The sequence below is a fragment of the Chanos chanos genome, chromosome 3 (assembly GCF_902362185.1).
Source record: "Chanos chanos chromosome 3, fChaCha1.1, whole genome shotgun sequence".
NCBI classification, from domain to species: domain Eukaryota; kingdom Metazoa; phylum Chordata; class Actinopteri; order Gonorynchiformes; family Chanidae; genus Chanos; species Chanos chanos.
The window spans coordinates 50,192,301-50,212,732 of NC_044497.1; the positions used below are offsets into that span (position 1 = coordinate 50,192,301).

A 20,432-nucleotide genomic window follows, 5' to 3' on the forward strand; every position below is an offset into this window, starting at 1 on the left:
CAATATGCTGTTTCATCTTTAGTTTCTCTGGACTTAACCTGTGACTTAATAAAGTACTGTTGTAACCATCAACCATATAGAATGCAACCCGTACCAATATGAAGTGTTTTGTTTTGTTTACTGTAAAGAATTATACCGAAATAAACCAAACTTGATTTGTAATTTTTTTTTTTTTAATATTTTTTTTTGTCCTTTTCATGAAAGACAGAACATCAAAGAACAACCCACAAAGAACAGATGACCTCTTTTCATCTCTTTTTAAAAATAGACAAAAATATAATGAGAGGACGACGCCCCCCCCCCATCCCTGTAATGATGGGGGGAGGGGGAAAAAGGCAAAGGACAGGCAAAAGTCGTGTGGATGTCAGGCTCTCTCCTTCACCTACCCTACATGTCAAATCTTATGATATTTTTTTTTTTTATCTCTTTATCCATTTCAACTCAACAGTTACACAATGTATACAACAGCCCACAGAAAGAAGGAGGATGGGAAGGAAAAGGAATACATAAGCAAGGGATAAAATTACATTTGTACAAAAATAGATCTTTTTTTTTTTTTTTTTTAGGTGTACTATAATTTTCTGAACATTTTAAAATGTTTCTTTTTTTTTTCTTTTTTTTTTTTTCACTGTGACAACTAAAGCAGTGATTGTGTCGAGGTTGAAGCTTCTCCTGATTGGATCAAACGTAAAAGTGATAAAAAGCAAGATGTTTCTTTTTGAGAGACTGCTCCGTTATCTTTTAGCAATTACTCATCAGACTTTCTCTCTGCTGTTTTGGACTAGTCCTATAGATGATTATCAAACCTTTAAAAGAAGCTGGTGTGAGATCATGTCTTAGGGCTTAAAGCTGCTGGTATTACACTAATGACTTATTTGTTGTTGTTTTTTTTTGTTTTGTTTTGTTTTTTGATAATGCTGAACACAAAAGCTTCAGCAATTTGGAGGGAAAAAAAAATCTGAGAATTTCTGAATAACACACAGTGTAATCACACTTTTTTTTTTTTTAAAACAAGATTTTACCAAAGCACTTTTCTCTCTCTTTGCTAATATGCACTGAAAACATTTAAGGAACATAGTTTTTATAGATATTTATAAATATACACACATGTACATATAGACAAAATATAGCTTTATGGTACATATAAAGCATTCGTGTATGTATTCATTCTGTTTATCGTCATATCATGTCTACTCTAGTACAGCTGACTCTTTTTCGGTTTGTTTTCCTGCAGGAGAGAGTTTCTTCATGAATAGTGATCTTACATTTCTGCTTATGGCTTTTTTTATATATATAACATAACTGTGGCCTCACATTTCCACATAAACCCAGAAAACTCTAAAACCAAACATAACCAAGAGAATGAGGGCGGAGATGACAATCGATTATTGATTACGCAGTTCATAAATGCCAGTTTCATCCGCGGTGACATTTACTGAACTGTGCCACATAGAATGCTTTAAAGAGAGATGATAGATTTGTTATTGTTGGTTTGGATTATTTGTGAGTAGAAATTTCAGTTAGGTGAAAAATGTTGTGCATTTTTTTAGGAACCCACTTTATTAAAGTGAGGCCATATGAGATGAGAAATGTCTCCTCCTCTACCAATCCAGTCTTATCTCCACTTTAACCTTCCCACGCATGTGTAATAACCTCCAATTTTTTAAATTAATTTATTCCATGCATAATGTGTGAAGAATTCAGAACTGATTTAGAGAAGAATAGTCTCCCTGGAAATACAGAATATCTGTATCAATTACTGTTAAGTTTTGACCACGCTAATAAATATGATTTCATTTACAGATGTGCCAATAATTCAGCAGAGGTTATTGCTTATTTTCCAATGTTTGAGTGAGGATGTGTTTTTAATATCATCTCTGATTAAGAGAGAGGGAAAAAAAAAAAAAAAAAACATTAACAATGTCATGGAAAAAGTGCCGTTTTTCTGATTAAATACTTGTACAAAATTCAAGTAATGTTGCAGTGCTGTGTTTTTTCCACTAGGGGGAAGTCACAGCTCTCTCATTGCCTAAAAGTTCCTATTATGCCCTGATCATAACCATCACTACCTAAAAGCAAGAAGGTTCTCATCTAAAATCTCTCGATATAGCCTGGTATTCTAACAAGGGGTGCCACCCCACCCCCCTGTCCTGGAAGTCCATTGTCCAAGTCAATGAAGGGCAGATGCACAAGGCAAACCGGAACATTCTGTGGTCTTCCAGAGCAGGGTGTGGACACCCCATTATACCAAGATAGCAACCCCACTATGGACAGTCTTTGGGAAAAAATGCTAGATGCATAGTTTAGCAGCAGCAGCAGCAAAGAGTCAGAGAAAGAGAGGGAGGGAGAGAGAGAGAGAGAGAGAGAGAAACAAGACAATGAGTTTGGGCACGTTACATATCTCTACATAGAGGGTAATGAACAAAACATAATCCATTTTTTGTTTCTTAATTCACACCGATTTGTCCACAGAAGTGCGGGTTGTGAATGTCCGCGGGTCCCCCATTCTCCCCTTCACAAAAGTCAAGGACTATAGATCTAGCCATACAGGTCAGTCCAAATCTCCCCCATTAACAATCAATGGATGTCAGCAATACAGCTACAGGCTCCAATGCATGAGCTTAAGTGCTAAGAAACAAGAGACCTTCATAACATGCAAAGGTTCAGTTTGTTTCCTATGAGCTGCTACCATGGAACTGCCTTTTTTTTTTTTTTTTTTAAATTGGGCTGTGAAGTGGGGGGGGGGGGGGGGGGGGGGTGTATGTGGGGCGAGGGGGTGTGTAGAAGGGCTGGAGGGGTCATGGGTGTTGGAGTGAGAGTGTTGAAGCATAAATGATTAAAAACAGAGGTAACTGCACAATGTTTGAAAACATATACCATCAATACTGTGTCTGGTTGTTAAGCACTGTACAGGTAATGAGTAATTCTAAAGCTATGTCCTGACTGCATATGACAGCCTGATTGTTGCACTGAGGTGAATTGGTGTACCGGAAACCACAGTAAGAGGTATGATGTTCTCAGAGGCTGGGAGAAAACGGATCCCTTAAATAACACTTTTGTCCAAACAGTACACTTTACAGCAGACTTCACCAAACCGAAAAAAAGAGCTTGTCTCTCTTCAAACAGAATACTGAGGGTCAGTAAAATCAACCTTAGCACTACAATGGATGAGTTCTGCCTTTATGCGCTCGTATCTACTTTGAGGAACATCTCAAGTTCAATATGCATAAACGACAGTGAGTAACCAGAGTCAGCTACAACTTGCTCTGCTCGTCTTCAATCCTTGTGGCTTTTCTGCTCGTCAGAGTCCTCTCAAGTTTGACCTGATCAAATACGCCTCCTATTCGCTGTTGGCATGGATTACGGAGAACGAGGGAATTCGCTGGATAGAGGGAAAGATCTAGGACCTGAGCAGCGGACAAACCATCATCATCTTCGCTCTCTTCCATCTCCTCCTCTTCCTTCTCCCTTTCTTCATCACCATCACCATCATCATCATCATCATCCTCCTACCTCTGAGCCTTTCCTCTCGCCGAAACACCTCTAAATGGATGCTAGTGAAACAGAGCAGACACCAGTCAGTCTGTAGCCTGGCTCCTCACTTTTATTCCTGAAAATGAGACCACTGGGAACTGATTTCAGATCAGCCACCTGAGGCAGGTCACCAGCCTGTGTCACTCCCACAGGATCAGAACGCTGCAAACAGTGACAGGCCTACACATCCAACCGCCACTCCATTCATTAGCTACTCCTGTGGATAGAGCTCTTCTACAACAACCTCCCATTGCTTTCATTAAAATCTCTTTTTTGTTTGTTTGTTTTTAACCTTGCTTGATTTTTTTTTCTTTTTTTTTTTCTTTTTTTGATTTTTTTTTTGTTTGTTTGTTTTTCTTTTCTTTACAATGAATCATTGATTGACGATTTGATACATATGTGTCCTCTGTTGCCTTGGAGTCCACTGTTGTCTCTCCTTTTTCCTCATGAGTTATATAGATTTATATCTTTATACAATGTATAAAACAGACGCATAGACACCATGAACGTGTGTGTGTGTTTTTTTTGTTTTTTTAAACGGGTTGAGGAATCGAGAAAAAGTCTCCTGTCGCCTCCTTGCTCTCTGGCTGATGATGTTTCCTGATCAGTTTTTATGGGCAGGAGGGGGGAGGTGGCAGTGCCCGTGTCCAATAGTAAGGAGGGCTGGCCAGGGCTGGGCCAATCATTACGTCATCTGATGAGGTGCCTCTAGCATCTCCATGAGGAACGTGTCGATGGGCGTGTCTCCTATGAGTTTGAAGAAGAACAGATGCTCCAGACACTTCAGTCCGATGGAACGTAGCGCTGGTAGCCGCAGCAACAGTTTAGCAAACCTGGAGTGTGCATCAGAGAGAGAGAGAGAAAGAGAGAGAGAGAAAAGAGAGAGAGAGAGAGAGAGAGAGAGAGAGAGAAACGAGAAGAGACACACTCGTAAAGAAACAAAACTATTTCTAAATCCATTAGGAGCACAAGACACTCTATAGTTTAATGTAATATAATGTAAAGTTCCACAGTAAAAGAAAATTAGATTCACAAATAAATTTAGATTTCTGATAGACCCATCAGAAATTTGGATCACAGCGAGAAACTGAAATACGGCCCTCTATAAACTACTAGGTGAATACTTATTCAATTCAAGCCCTTAATTTACATGAAACTCTGAAACGTTAAAGGGAAGTTTTGTTTAAAATGGGATGAAGCTCAGAGGAATACGTTTGATAAATAGAGAGCTTTGATTTCTAAAGCCTTTTGACGGCACCAGGGATTTTATCTTTTCTGACAACGTTAACATTGCCAGTGACTGTTTCATTGATCTGAGGTCAATGCTGAATTTGCACACATTAACATCTTGAAACAGTTTTGCTAATTTGCTCATTGTTGTAGAAATGATTCTTTTAAAAAGAAAATGTAAATTCTCTTAAAAAAGAAAAAAAAAAAAAAACCCGACATTGACTTTTATAATCTAACAGATTAGGAGCAGTATGATATTCGTAGGCCTGCGTAAACAGAGATACATGCATGTCTGGTGGTGTAACCGAGAAGGATATGAAATAGAAAAGAGTCATTCCGTACCTCCCAGGCTGTTCAGGGTATTTCTGTTTACAGTAAGCTTCCAAAGAAGCATACACCTTCTCTCTCAAAGCCTCCACTTCCCCTGGGTTTGACAGGCCTTTAGAGTCTAAGGGCAAAACACACACACCACGGCACGCGTATCAGCAATAATACCAAGACAATCAGACTATGCAGTTATATCCCACACAATTTTTTGTCTAAGCATTGAAAAAAAAAATAAATAAATAACCGATACATCTGTACCCTCTCAGAATAAAGTTCACAGCTACACTCGGCACCTACGAGTCAGGTTCATTGTCACCAGGATGACTATTGCTATCAGTCTTACAGTGGGAGAAAGAAAGAGAGAAAGTCTCTTTAGTAAAAAAACTGTACCACACAATAATCATTTGTGAGCCTTGTGCGTGATAGCCCTGAAGAATCTTGATCTACTAAAATGATTATTGTGTTAATTATCAAGTAAATGACAGGACAAGTTGTTCTCAAAATAATCTCAAAACCAGCATTTCACTTTTTTTTTCCATCTGAAATGACCAGCTCATTCTTTATTCTGTTCTTACAATGTCAAAATACAAATTAACATGAATGCACCCAGATCCCCGAGCTTTTTAGTGAAAGCTAAATTCCCGAAACTTGAGAGCGAAACACAGGTGAACAAACTTATTACAGATCTTATCTCCGGTACGTGTACAGGTGCTGAGACAAGACAAAGTGAGGCCCAGAGAGAGTGTTAGAAAGGATACATTGTTTGAGTAACAGCTTATCAAAGATGAAGTGACATTATAAATGTGGGAAGTGATTTAAATGAAGAGGAGGCAAAAGGGTGATGGGCCAGAAGCTTTTCAAAGCCATGTCACAAGCTCTTATTCTGCTTAAGATATGAAGGGAGCTACTGGATGTATGCACTTGAATGCGAGCATGCTCATGTGGGCACGTGTATGTGTGTGTCTGTGTATGCACGTGCATGTGTGCAAGGGAGAGAGAGAGAGAGGGAGAGAGAGAGAGAGCAAGAGAGAGGAAGGGAGAGAGATAGAGAGAGAGAGAGAGCAAGAGAGAGGAAGGGAGAGAGATAGAGAGAGAGAGAGCGAGTGAGAGAGAAAGAGAGAGAGAGAGAGAGAGAGCGAGAGAGAGAGAGAAAATGTGCAGAGGAACTAAACAGCACTGGACAACCTGTGGGTCCTGAGGGAAGAACCTGTATGCACAAATCAGAACCTTTTCACAGAACTGAGACTGAATCCAGTGAGGCTCGTGGTGTTATCTTCCTTACAGCACAGACCGTTAAGTTACAGCCGGTAATAGCAGGCCTTCCATGTTTAGCAAAATTGTTTATTTTACCAGTCATCCACAATCAGAATCAACTGTAATGTTTAATTTGCTTATAACAACGTACAATGAACATGCACTACTTGCAAAACCTCTTTTGGCATTTCTGGTTAATTTTTATGCGGAAAAGCAGCTGAGAAGAGCTGACATGTTTATACGAGCTACTGGAGCGGGTCTTATGGTACATCAGACTGAGTGAACTGGTGTCTCCTTTTATTTTTTTTTTTACTGCTCTCCCTGACTCAATCAGACCCTGAAACAGCCCTCTGAAAGCTCCTAATTGGGAAAATGGACATGATCCTTTCTTTTTTTTTTTTTTTTTTTTTTTCTGAAGTTTGTGTGGAGGCCCAGAGGAGAGCTCTGGACTGGGAGAATGAGCTCATTTGGAGGCTTTGTCCGTGGGACCCTGGCTGGGTCTCATTAAAAGAGTCTGCTTGGTGCCAGGGCAGGGGTAACGCGCCCGTCTCTTCCACCATAGACAGACTCATGGTCACACACGTCGAACACAGGCTGGGAGTGAATTTCCTAACAAAAGGGCGAAGTTCTATAGGGGTCACACCGTCCCCCAAAAAAAAGAGCAGCTCAGACAGGCTTGAGAGGAACGCGCTTTGGGTTCGAGTGAGGAGTAGAGGGGGACGGAGGGGAGGAGGCGGAACGGCTACCTGGGTTAAAGAGGACGATGGCTCGTAGGCAGCCCAGCTCTGTCTTATCCATCTGCATGTCTCGCATCTTCGACACCAGTTCTGTTAGCACTCTGAAGAGACAGAGAAATGACACGGTTACATACCCATCCGTGACCGGTCTAAATTAAAAAAAAAAAACAAAACACACACACACACACAACAAAACACAAAGCCCTTGAAAACAACAAAAAAAAAAAAAACCCAGGAGATAACATACGTAACCGCCGGAGAATGGTAAGCAAGACAATTTATACAAGACTAAGATGACATTACAGTGGAGACTGCTTCCACTGCATAGGTTTGACCTCTGATGTCTAAAGCCATCTTAACTGATAAGTTAGACAAATATAAGTACAAGAAAGGACCACTATAGCACAGCAGAACAGTAGCACAGTTTGTTGATGTATTTGTCTGGTGTAGTGAATGGATGAGATGACATCACTTCCTCTGGGCAGAGAGTGACATGTGATCTTAGGCCGTTCAACTGCGTGTGACCCGGCCGTGCCTTCTCTCGCCGGGCTCAATAAAGCTGATTCCAGCTCTTAACTTATTCTAATTCAATTTTGCCTCTGGAACAATGAGGGTGAAAAAGACTGGCGCGTTTAAATCAACCATCCACTTCATTTGTGCTGCAATGCCACTCACAGGAAGAGCTGATAAAGAAACATTATCGCTGCTCTGCATCGTAATGTGCCTTGTGTTAATGCAAAGATCTACTCAAGCCTATCAGATCTACTCCCTCCCTCTCTGTGTGTGTGTGTGTGTGAGACTGTGTGTGTCTGTGTATGTGTGTGTGTGTGTGTGTGTGTGTGTGTGTGTGTGTGTATGCTAATCACTCTCACCGCCCCTGGGCTTTAGAGCAATACTGATCTTAAAAGAGCACTTCAGCTGAGCCTGCCACCAGTCAGCTGACATAGCTCTGGGCACTGCTATTCCTTCATTATTTTCAATATAGTTTTTTTTTTCTCTTTCTCTGTTCTCACTATCCTTAGGTTTAAGAGGGCATATTATGTTTTCTTTGAAAATCTCAGTTTCTCACAGTAACAGCTAAATAAGAACAATGCCACAGTTTAAATGAAAAAAGTTCGGTGTCAAGCGTTCATGACTATTAAGAGTGTATCAGGAGTGCTTCTTTCAACAGGTTTTGAAACCTTGTTTTTGTTCATTACAAAGTGGTAAATGTCACGTTTTCCTATTAAGAAAGTAGTACGGAACGGGACAGAAAATTTTGAAATTTTCACATAGACTTTCACAACCTGTTGAAAACACACACACACACACACACACACACACACACACTCAAAAGGCCTGAGAGTCTCATTTCTGTCTGTCATTGCTGTGGAAGGTCAATGCAGACAGCTTTAGAGGCTTTTGCAGTGTAGATTCTGTGATTTCATCATAAATGACACACAAATGGATTTTCTTTAACATTTTCTGTCTGAGCAGGCCTCCATTTCTGCATGACCTCTGTCGCCTGCATGTGTGCATATTTAATGAATACCGATGATAATCAATAAAAGAGCTCTCTCTTCCTGTCCATTTCTCTCCATGTTCCTCAGCCAGAAATGTCAAGGTTCTTCTGGTGCCCTTGTCATGAAAATGTAGATTTTAATCACTCTTCTGTGCCTCTACATTTGTGCTACAAAACTGCACATTATTGTAAAAATATATGTATAATTTACCGGATTCCAATCAAATGACCATTAAACAGCTATGGCGATGATGAAATGTTTAGAATGTTATTGATTTTCAAAAAGTGCTGCAAGCATCTTTTTTTTTTTTCTTTTTTTTAACACGACACAAATTATCTGCAGAAAAATTAACCGGGTTTAGATTTATTTTTCTCTCCGTCAATTGCCTGGGCGAAAATGGTCTTGGCTAAGACTTCTGACTGAGAAGCTGATAATCATAATTCACCACAGGGTGAAAGAGCGATGAGAGAAGCAGCGACTAATTACACCGTCGTGTTGTCAACAATCCTGAATGGACGAAGTGATTGGCAAAACGAATGGGAAAGCGTCTCTAACCTGTCAAATATAGCTCCCACCCCTGCACTGTGGGCACTGTTCCGATGCACGTGGAGGCCGGTGGCCAGCAAAATCCCATCTTTCACTGCTATCGAACGATGTGAGAACGAAGCAATCAGGAGTTCATTCCACCCTGAGAGAAACAGAGACACACACAGTAAAAAATGAACGTGGGACACCGCGGACGTGTCGCGTGTTGCTTTGCGTCCTGTGGCTTGAATGAAACGTTGTCTAATTAATAATGCGCGCATATAGTTATGCTGAAAACACAGATGTAATCTTTTGAGTGACAGGGCTCCTTTAACTGTTCTGCCTAGCAACTAACTCCCCCCCCCCCACCCCCCTTCTTTTTTTTTTTTTCCCTGGAGTTGTACTGGGAAAAGCTGAGATGCTTTCATCTGTGAGACAGCAGAACTAAAGTGGCTATTTATAGAAAACTCAAGAGCTCTGGAAAAGACCCTTCTAGACACTCCAGAGCTCTTTCTCAGAAGTCCAGCAACATCCGCAAATACAAAGTACACATAAACCACATAAAGAAAGCCCAATGCCAGCTGGCTAAAACTACATTTCATTTGATGGAGACACCAAAAGCCCACATACAGCCCTTATGGAACACTGCTTTATTTGTGATTCAGGCTGTAGGATATTGGCTCAGGTTGACTGACGGTGACGGTGAATATCACTTTATGGGGAAAAAGTAAATATTGTAATATAACTGATTTGCACTATGAAGTTCGCACAAACATAGCTGAGAGAGAAATCATTATTACAGATCAGGGTCTAAAACATACACTGACAAATCTCAGATCCTTCACAACCACTGCCCAACGTATATCCATGTATGTGCCAGCATAATCGTACATTCATCAGGAAAGCATTCTGGAAGTGACCAGAATATCTGAATTGGTTTGTGAGTATATGACTAGACTTTACCTGCTCGCAGCAGGATGACTTGGTCATCGAGCGGCAGCTCAGAGAAGTGCGGAATTCTCTTGGCCCATTCCACGAGGGTGAAGAGCTGTTTGTCAGCCGCTTGGCAGATGTTTGTGACGGGGTCATTCGGCTGAGGAGAGAGAGAGACACAGAAAAAGAAAGAGAGAGAGAGAGAGTCAGGTGGACAGGTGGCGTTCAGACGCATGGTTTTCATACCAGTGAAGACCGATACCATGGTAACACACACATCCCAAAACACATCCATCAATATTAATAATCAAACATAAATCATTGCAGGACACATACCGTCAGAGCGCAGGGAAAGCACAGCAGGATTTGGAAAAACTAAGAAAATGATGGATGTGATGACAGTGAACTCAATAACTCAACGTTCGTTCAACGTCCCATCTGCGTCAAGTCGGGTTTTTGTGTTACACATGTGTGTGAGTAGTTTGAGGGAACGGAGATGAACTATGTGGAGGGAGTGAGAGAGCTCTTTGACAGTGACACTTCACTGAGTGAATGAGGACCGTAGGACCATGGGGTAATGCTTTCTCCTGTTAACACCACGGGCCCCTCACACAAGCCCGGCCAGTGACTAATCCCCTAAGAGGAGGAGCGAACAGGAAGGCAAAACAAACAGTGCCTCTGCCCCTGGCCGGCAAAGGAAATACCTGCAGAGAGGCCGGGGTAAAAAATGACTCTTCCCAGGCAAGCATTTCCTGCAGGAAGCCCAACAGGACAGAAAGTCGTTTGACGTTTTCCCCACTTTCCAAAACTCTCGTACTGTACAGCCAGGCTCTTTACAACAGGGCTTTATGGGAATGGTCTCAAGAGAACGCTTCAGTTTTTCTGAGTTGTATTCTTCGTAATTTGTGCAAAAAAAACAAAAAACAAAAAAACAAAACAAAACAAAAAAAAACAGGACTTTCTCAATGTCGGTCTGATTCCTGGAAGCTGCATGTCGTGAGAGGAAATCTTGACTTGATAATGGCCCTTGGTGGCGGGGGGGTGGGGGGGGGGGTGTCTCTGCATGGAAAGCCCAGGCTTCTGGGTCTTCTGCTTCCCCCCTCCCCCCCGACCCTATCAGCCTGTCACTAAGCAGAGCGCTTAGCCTTCATCAAAGAAATCACAAATGAGAGAAAAAAAATGAAAAACGATTCACGCGGAGCCCGGCGCGAACTGTGGACTGTGAAGAAAGGGAGATACAGTGCTTTGTTTCAGGAGATGAAAGAATGAGTCAGTAGACGTGGGGAGGGAGGAAGGAGGGCAGGGAGCTGAAGAGCAGCAGGAGCAGGGTGTGAACAGACTCGAGCAAATAGAGTATGAGTGCCATTATTCTCCTCATGTGTCAAGAGCTGTCAAACTGAATGCATTATGAACATGATTCAACAGGACACTCAAGAGGAGCGAAAGGAAAAGCTCTTCATAAGGAGATAACCACATTTTTTTTATATATATAAAGAAGCATTAATCATCATTAAAATTATCTACCATGGAAGCTGGAAAATCCTGGCTCTGTTTTTGGCAGTCAACCAAACAAACTGGCTAACGAGTAGGAGACGTGAGGAGGAATTGTTTTCGGAGGTGTGACGGAATCACTCCACCACACAGGCTAATTTGTGATGTGTACTGAGAGAAACTCCAGACTCAACTCCCCCTCTCCTTATGTAATATTACTGCTAGTCCCAAATGTTCTACTTATTATTATTATTATTATTATTATTACTATTATTTGAATATTTTCATTTGAAAGAGTACTAAAACTACAAAAACAAAGGAAACAAAGTTTTAGAAACCCTTCACTTCTCCCCATCATGCAACAGATGCGTTGCGAAATCACTGATGATCCTTCTATTTGAATGTGGCGACTCCTCAGAGAGGACTAGTCTTTGCTGGGAGCCTGGCTGTCTTTCTCATTGGATTCTCTTAGGCCTTAAAGTACTCCCTGACTCTCTCCCCTGTTTAAAAACTCTCACTGACAACTGCAGAGGATCAAAGGCAAACGTCTGAGAAACTGTAATCCAAACGCAGAGAGCCATCTCATTCTCGATCTGTGCGTAGTCTGTGCGATATGGGGGAGAGAAGAGAAAAAAAAAAAGGTCCATCTTATGAATATTTCTGCATGTGATCTGGGATATGCTGTTCAATGCGACACTTTCTGCTGTGTTTCTTCTGAAACGCATAAACAAACGGATAATTAATTCACAAAGCAACGATACGAAAGGAAAAAAACACAGCTGAAGAGAGAGCCTTCGCCAACCTTCTCAAAAGAATACAACTCCCAGAGTTCTCGTTAAACACGACAAAGCTCATGAATGATGCATGAGTCTCTTAGCAATGTTTACGGTGACCTCGTTTTCTCCGAATGCTGGCTGCTGACAGAAAACACGGCTCCTGTCGGGAAAAAGTATTGTGTAGCGTGCATCACCGTGCCCTGTGAAACAGAAGGCCAAAGGGTCACAGTAACTACGAAGAGTGAGGAAAAGTCCCCAGTGATGAGTCAAGAGACTTTAAAATCCACATTCATCTCTTGTTATGAGATTTAATGGATACGGTTAAGTCATGAGGAAAAATAAAAATGACGTACATTGATTTCTACTTGTATCATGACTGGGTTTCAGTGCGCAGGGCATTTGCGCACAACTGCACCCGGAGCTGTTTTGTCGGAATGTGCAGAGGCCGGGGCTAAAATTACGCCTGAGGGTTTGACGTGATGGCAATGTTTTTGTATTTGGGAGGACGCTTTGAACACAGCTTTTCATGACTGTCACAAACAAACGCTGTTTTTATTCCAGTCGCATCGAAAGCATTCAGTCTGCATTATTCACAGTGGATAGCAAACCCAGGCTCTTGCAGAAAAAAAAACGCCTTGCCCGCATATTGTCTTATGAAATTTTTATCAGTCAAGGAGTGGAGATGAAAGACCTTTTAATTTTTCATATACTGCTTAAACTGCATTACAGAGAGGGAGGGGCGGCATACCGTGGAATGCATATAGAGGAGCTGTCTATAAGTGTTTATGAGAAATCTCCCAGGCTGCGTCTCTCTAACAGAGCTACCCCAACACTAAAATAAAAATAACATGAAATCTTCTGAGTGAAGGCTGGTTATTACACAACTGAAAGGACATAAATGTCTCAATAACAGGAACAGGCAGTCAGGTAATGACCTTCACGCAAAAAAAAACAAAAAACCCCAACAACAACAACAACAGAAAAAAAAAACACACAGCTAAGTGAGATGGATAGACTGAAGACTAAACAAGAAAAAGACAGAAAGCCAACCACAATGAAGGAAAAAGAGAAAGAAAAAAAAAGAGCGTGACTGAGCTTCCTCTCCTTTAAAGAAGGCCTTTTCCCTCCCTGACTGGAGGCATGTTACTAACGCCTGTTTAACTCCTGTTCTAGGTCACTATGAGATAAACACTCTTTATTCAGCTTGGTCAAACCCAAACCATTAGGCAGCGCTGGCGACCCATTCATGAGTCTAGTCCCGGGATGAGGCTCTGTGATTAATTAGAGCATGGGGCCACGGCTCCTAAAAGAGTGGGCACAAGAAGGGACGCGCCACAAACAGCAGGAGGGACGGAGAACGGGGAGTCAATGCCTCTGACAGCCTGCCAACAAAACTCCACACAAGGGACGCATTCCACCGCTGTGTGTCTTGCCAGACTCAACAAAAGCTTCTATTATTATTTTTCATTAATATCATTATTAAAAGCACCATTGTATACATTATGAGAAAAAGAGGTTTGATGCCGAAATGAAGTATTCATGTGCATGAGGACACATGCCTCATATAAAAATAAATGCCTAAAATCATACAAAATCCATGAAAGAAAAACTTACTTTTAAACTATACATCACTATACACACACACACACACACACACACACACACACACACACACACACACACACACACACACACACATATATATATATATATATATATATATATATATATATATATATATTTTTTTTTTTTTATAGACTTATTTTCAGTTGATTTAAGTCTTTGAAGTAGACAATACGCTGCAATAAAACTCACAGTCCTGACCAGTCTATCTCCATGACAGCAACACTGTCTCTGCCCATTTTCTTGGGGCGTCCCTCTGTGGAACGGAGCTGCTTGCTGAAGTGGCAGCCTTAGCGGCAGGTGTTTGACACAGAGTGCTTTCAAGTGTTAGGGCTGGCAGCTGCTCCCACGAGGTTCTCCTCCTTTTTCTATCTCTTCCCAGAGTCAACTCTCACCAGCTGCACATCTTCATCCTCCTAAAATAACTCCCATTTACTCACATAACAGCTACCTTCACTTCCAGGACATTTTCGCTTCAGTACAGAATGGTCCCAAAAGAAGCACTCACTCTGTCTCCAAACTCTACTCCTTTCCTTCATCCCCCACCCCCCCACCCCCCCACTGCGGCACTTCCGCTACTACGACAGCTACAAGTGGGTTTATCTTATGTGAAAGTCACAAAAAAAAGACTATGAAGACTTTCAGGGAAAGTCTGAACTTTTCATAATTCATGACAGCTTGTGAAGCGGTGAGACATTCAGGAGGGGTTTTTGTGAAGCGGTGAGGAATTCAGGAGGGTTTTCTGTTTGAGACAGAGCAGCGCCCACTGCCAAGCTGGGTAGCTTGTCAAACATCGCCGTGGCAAAGGTTGAAAAACAACAACGGTTATATCTCCACGTCTATCAAAACACGAACGTCACGCGGCCAATTTAATCTACGCAACAGATGTAAATATAAATGTCTTTGTAGCTATGAAGATGACTCATTAAGCCAAATGGAAGAACTGCTAATGAGCATGTTGTTTATTTCCGTCTTTTAATTCCCCCATCTGAGAGGAATTCACTTAACAAGGAATGGAAAGACTCTGGAGAGATCTATAAAACCACCTATACACAAATACCTCACAGGGAAGGAAGAGTGACAGGAAAATAAGTGTAAAGAATACCTTTCATTGCCACGCTGCCTCGGTTACTTGAGAACATTGAGTTCTTCTTTAATTGCTTAGGACTTGACAAAACTTTCAGAGCAACACGTCCCGTACAAATACTTAAAATAACTGGGACACCAGCTGATTGACAGATTCCACATTTCACTCAAACAGCGCCTCAAAAAGAAGCTGATGTACTGACAGCTGGCACTGAGCCAATGAGGGGAAAGCTGAAGTGTAAAGGTAAGCAGGAGTTTTTTTTTTCTCCGCCAGTTGAACGCACTCACCGAGTTCGAAGGCATGCCCAGATTGGTCTCGATGTAGGTTTCCGTCTTGGGTTCCACCGCCAGCTCGGCCTCCAGGATCTTCTCGACGGGCATGTCTTCGTTGGCGCTGCTGGTGGACTCCACCTCGTTCTCATTGCGATCTTTTGCTCTCTGGCGCTCCTCCTGGACGGCTGCATGTAATAACACTGGTTCCAGTCACTGCCACTGTTTTACAATTGACCTTCACAAAAGCTACACTCAGCAGAGCCCTAATATGGCTGCGACTATGCTAACCTTCAGCATGGCTAATGGAGCACAATACTTACTGAAACTGAAGCTGACTTTCTCAAAGTATGGAAAAATCACAGTTCACCAAATCTCTAACTGTCTGCTTAATACAATGTAGCACTGTGGAATTTGTTATTCGTATTTAAGGAAGTATGTGGTGAAAACAACTCTTGATGGATCTGACATTTGATTAGCTTGCTAGAGAGAAACAGGAAGTGGTTCATGTGCAGAGCAGACATTGAGCCTGACTGTGGCCAAGGCAGCAGTAACCACACCTCAAGCCTCTGTGGTTTGGGGAGCTGTGTGTGTGTGTGTGTGTGTGTGTGTGTGTGTGTGTGTGTACGTGTGTGTGTGTGTGTGTGTGTAGTGGTGCTCAGTTCATCCAAAAACCCTCCCGAAAAAAACTCTACACGCACATGAAACTACACGCACTTCACATTTCACATTCTCTATTTTCTTTCATTCTTTGTTATATTCTCAATGCTGACTCACAAAGCCAGAGCAGAGAGGGGTTGGGAGTTGAGGGGTTGGGGGGGTGGGGTTGTTCAGGGAAGGCAGAAGGGGTGTAAGGGGCCCAGTGTTACAAAAACTGCTGTCTGACTCTGGAGGTCAGCCCAAGGGTAGAATACTTTCTCCTGGAGTCAGAGAGAGGTGAGGGGCTGAAATCACGTTAGCTTTATTTCCCCCCGAGACGAGGGGAGCATAAATTCATTTAATCCTGTTTTTCTGCAGATTCGCTCAGCTTTTTGGGCTACCACGGCCCCGACTCTCCCCTGCCTCGGGGTACAGGGAGCTTATGAGCTGCAGGAGGAGGTGAATTGTGGTAAATGATCACATCCTTGAACGGAGGTTGAGCCCCTGATCATATAAATAAGAGTCTGCTGGGGCCATGCTCAGGTCAAGGCAAATGGGCCTGAGAGAGAAAGTACACTCTACATCTACTTATCCCCGGTTCACATTCTCCCTCTCCTCTGTCTGCTTTGGTTCGACCTGTCTCTCCCTCTCATTAGCCAATGAGGGTCCTGTGACATAACACACACACACAGAATGGGTTTGAGTGTCACCTTTGACAATCTGCCAATCGGCTTCGGTCTGATACTCCTGACGAGAACCAATCACGCAGCGGAAGCAGGTCATCCAAACGTCTTACTACTTGGTTTACAGTAAATGAAATTCTAGTGTCTCTGTGGCTTGCCAGTAATGGAGCCTGAAGGCAAAATCAGGCTAGGCTGGCCAACAGAAGTTTAACTGGTGGTGGGCGTAAGGATAAAAGTTTCTTTTCTGAAAAACACAGTTATGAGCAAGCATGTATAATCAACAGCACAGGGGATGTCACAAGAATCGATACTTTGGTACAATACAATGCCAAAACTCAAAATGTACCGGTACTATTTTTTCTTTGTAGTGTCCTTACTGCTCAGTCACGATAATGCTAGCCCTTTAAGTACATATTTAGAGACAATAATGGTCAATAACCATGTCAGTAAATTTTGACTACTGCTTGCACTTGGAGTTTATGTATAAAACTATCAAAGTTGAATAATGGTTGGTTAACTACTTTGAGGATAAAAATATAATGGCATTTTAAAGCTGCTGTCACAGCTAGTACTTGCATCTTATGTTTTATTACTGAATGTACGATATTGTTTACTTGAACAATGAAAGAGACATGCTGTTAACTGCTGTTAACTGTTAAATAACTGAAGGCTACATGCCATTGTCTTGTTTTCATTTGTTTATGTTCATAAAAGTTTGTACTAGAAGACTGTATTTTGAATCACGTATCGAGAATTATGGGATTTCAGTGATACTGACGTCGACTACCAAAAGTCTGGTATCATGACATCCTTAAACAGCACTGTCAGTTTACAAAGAGAGAGATTTGTATACAGCACCCATATTGCATCCCAACCCTTATCCACTCATACACACACACACACACACACACACACACACACACACACACACACACACACACCCCTCCGTTTATAATCACTCATCTTTCAAAAATTCAGGGTAAAACAGCTTCCCAAATCAATATTTGACTAAGAAGCGTTAAGGTTTTCTACTGATGGGACTACAGGCCTGTGTTCTGTCATTTCCTCTCAGGGCCAACAGTGACAAGTGTGCTAAAAGTGCTAATGTGATTCCCTTCTATGGGGTAATAAACCCTTTCTCCTGCTCTCTTTCATCTCTCTCTCTTGCCTCAGGTGATAAAGCAAGAGTGGAGAATGGAAAGACCCTTCATTTAACAGTTGAGAACCTCACCAAACAAAAATAAACATCCCTATGTAACTCAGACCAAAGGCTTTCATTACCATTTTAACTCGTCATAACCTGATTACTCTCCTACAACTCTTAACTGTGAATGTTGTTTATGACAACAACATACATTGGCTGAACTCACTGCCATGAATTTGCTGGTCCTGAATTAGAGGACAGTGTGTCTAGCAAGATCTCTATTACGGGAAAAAACTCACGAAAATGCGTGGTATCTGCATGTCTGATTGCTGACTTCAGAAATTTGTATATTTGTCCTGGAGTCAAATAGAGGTAAGGGTTCTTTTTTTTTTTTTTTTAATCAGAGCAATGGTTAAAGGGGGGGAAGGGGCGGAGAGTCACCCTGTTAAGAATTACTCAAGTTGGTTTAAGCCCAGCTCCATTTTCTCCCTTTACCGAGCAATTCAGTATTTATGTACTGTGATCATGTTTAGAGGCTGTTGCTGTTCAGCGTGGAGGGATTATTATGGTTATGAAACATAATGCCTATTATCATCGTGATTACTGTGTAAATGGTGAGTGGGCTAAAAGGGAAGTGTTGGGAGGCTGTCAAAGGAAAGAGCTTCTATAGGTCTCTGTCCTCTATAGCAAGTGCTGTACCTTCTCTCTTCATGCCCATGGCTAGACACTTCTGGTACCGGCAGTACTGACAGCGGTTGCGTTGGCGCTTGTCGATGGGGCAGTCCTTGTTGTCTCGGCAGGTGTAGGTCAGGTCCTTGCGTACGGTCCTCTTGAAGAAACCTTTGCAACCCTCACAGCTGTAAACTCCATAGTGTTTACCTGCAGAGGAACCAACCAACAGAGAACAATAGAGAAAGGGATGCTGAAATTAAGGTTATTGTATGTGTGTGTGTGTGTGTGTGTATGTGTGTGTGTCTATCTCTGTATGTGTATATCTGTGTGTGTGTCTATCTGCATGTATATATATATGTGTGTGTGTGTGTGTGTGTGTGTCTATCTCTGTGTGTGTATATCTGTGTGTGTGTCTATCTGCGTGTATATATCTGTGTGTGTGTGTGTGTGTGTGTGTGTGTTTCATACCTGAGGAACGATCGCCGCAGATGGCACAGATGTGTTTGGTGAGGGACAGGGGGGTGCCTGAAGGTTGGGCTGGCACCTTCATCACGCCATTAAGTCCCAGTGGGGGCTTGATGTCCTCTGAGCTGCTGACTGAGTTCATTGGGGAGTTCAGCTGTAACATATGCACACAGGAAAACACATAGACTCTATTTAGATAGGGATTCACACGTGCACAGGATCAGGACACAACTGCTCATTTCTTTTTTAAACTTTTTTTTCAGACCGAAGTTGGGCATTACGTCACATTTATCTATTACGAGATGGGGGACAAGTCAATGTTTGGGCAGTGATTCAATTGACTTGGTGGGACCCTTACGGAGCGGGGGTGTTTCGGTTAATTAATAGAGTCAGGTTGACGAAGACCTTTGTTGGCTCTCTTCTCTGCTTTTGAACAGAGTGAGGCAGCTATCGCAGCATGTGTCCTGTGCCTCATTTAGTCCCATCCAACACAATCTGAGCAAATGTTCTATGCCAGGACAGCGCCAATAAAAATTTCAGCAGAAGAGGGGAATAAAGAAGGGGCATGCGTTTCCCCCCCCCCCCCCCCCCCCCCCCCCCTTTTCTCGCAAAACTACACCGGAGCCGAGGATGTTCCTCAGTTCACTCATCCAGCTGCAATCAGCTTCAGTCATCCATACCTATTCCGAAAGGAACCCAACGCTGAGATTTACAGAGAAAGCAAGAAATGCTGCCTGAACAGGCTGTGATTACAACCGCCGACAGTTGCGTATGTGCACACATCCAAGATCCTTATTCTATTTGCATATTATCTTTAAACAATACCACGATATGACATATAAAACACAAACATATACACGCGTGTGTGTGTGGTACATGCCTCTGAACACCGGAAACCCTCGATAAAAGAGCAATTATTCCTGCCTCGCACGTCAGAGAATAATGACAGCATTTGGGTGAACTGGCACAGACAGGAGCCCTGAGGCCTGGGCCAGCTTCACCAGGTGTCTAATTACAGTTATGTTGAGTGACAAAGCCACAAGAGCTCCCTAGTCATTACACACACACGGCTGGCACAGGATACATGCATTTTCTACATCTGTTGTGTAAATATGTTTATGTTCATGCAGACATACTGCATATATTACATACACAGACAATATAATCATGTGTTTGTGTGTGTGTGTGTGTGTGTGTGTTTTACTGTTTACCCTTCTCAAACAGGCTCGCTGAAATGATTTTGTTTCAGATACAACTTCCGAGAAGCCTAGTCGATAAATTGAATGACTTCAAGAAAAAGAGCTGTTGTACTATGATGTCAGTTCCAACGAAAAAGTCAAAAACAAATCAAGCAGATCTTTTCAAAAGGAAGGAATAAAGCTAATGTGTCTGGACACATTCAGAATGAACACAGGTGATGAGAAGCGAAACAGTTCTGACAACACAGTATAGCAGAGCTGGCCCCGGGGGGAGGGGGTGGGTAAATAGCCCCGTTTGGACTGAAGGGGATGTCTTCACCTCTCCCCTAACACTCAGCTAAG

General features: G+C 42.2%; 1 protein-coding gene across 1 annotated transcript in view; it reads right to left on the reverse strand.

Moving 5' to 3' along the window:
• Positions 1–3,863: 3,863 nt before the first annotated feature.
• rxraa (retinoid X receptor, alpha a) overlaps positions 3,864–20,432 on the reverse strand; it is a 78,860-nt gene continuing 62,291 nt past the window's right edge. Inside the window, exons 4-11 of the mRNA XM_030767474.1 lie at positions 18,895–19,045; positions 18,454–18,633; positions 15,307–15,476; positions 10,073–10,202; positions 9,140–9,272; positions 7,092–7,183; positions 5,107–5,212; positions 3,864–4,367 (exon numbers count right to left, since the gene is read on the reverse strand). Of these exons, the coding sequence (XP_030623334.1) occupies positions 4,220–4,367; positions 5,107–5,212; positions 7,092–7,183; positions 9,140–9,272; positions 10,073–10,202; positions 15,307–15,476; positions 18,454–18,633; positions 18,895–19,045 (1,110 nt within the window). The 3' untranslated portion in view covers positions 3,864–4,219. The remainder of the gene's footprint in view (positions 4,368–5,106; positions 5,213–7,091; positions 7,184–9,139; positions 9,273–10,072; positions 10,203–15,306; positions 15,477–18,453; positions 18,634–18,894; positions 19,046–20,432) is intronic.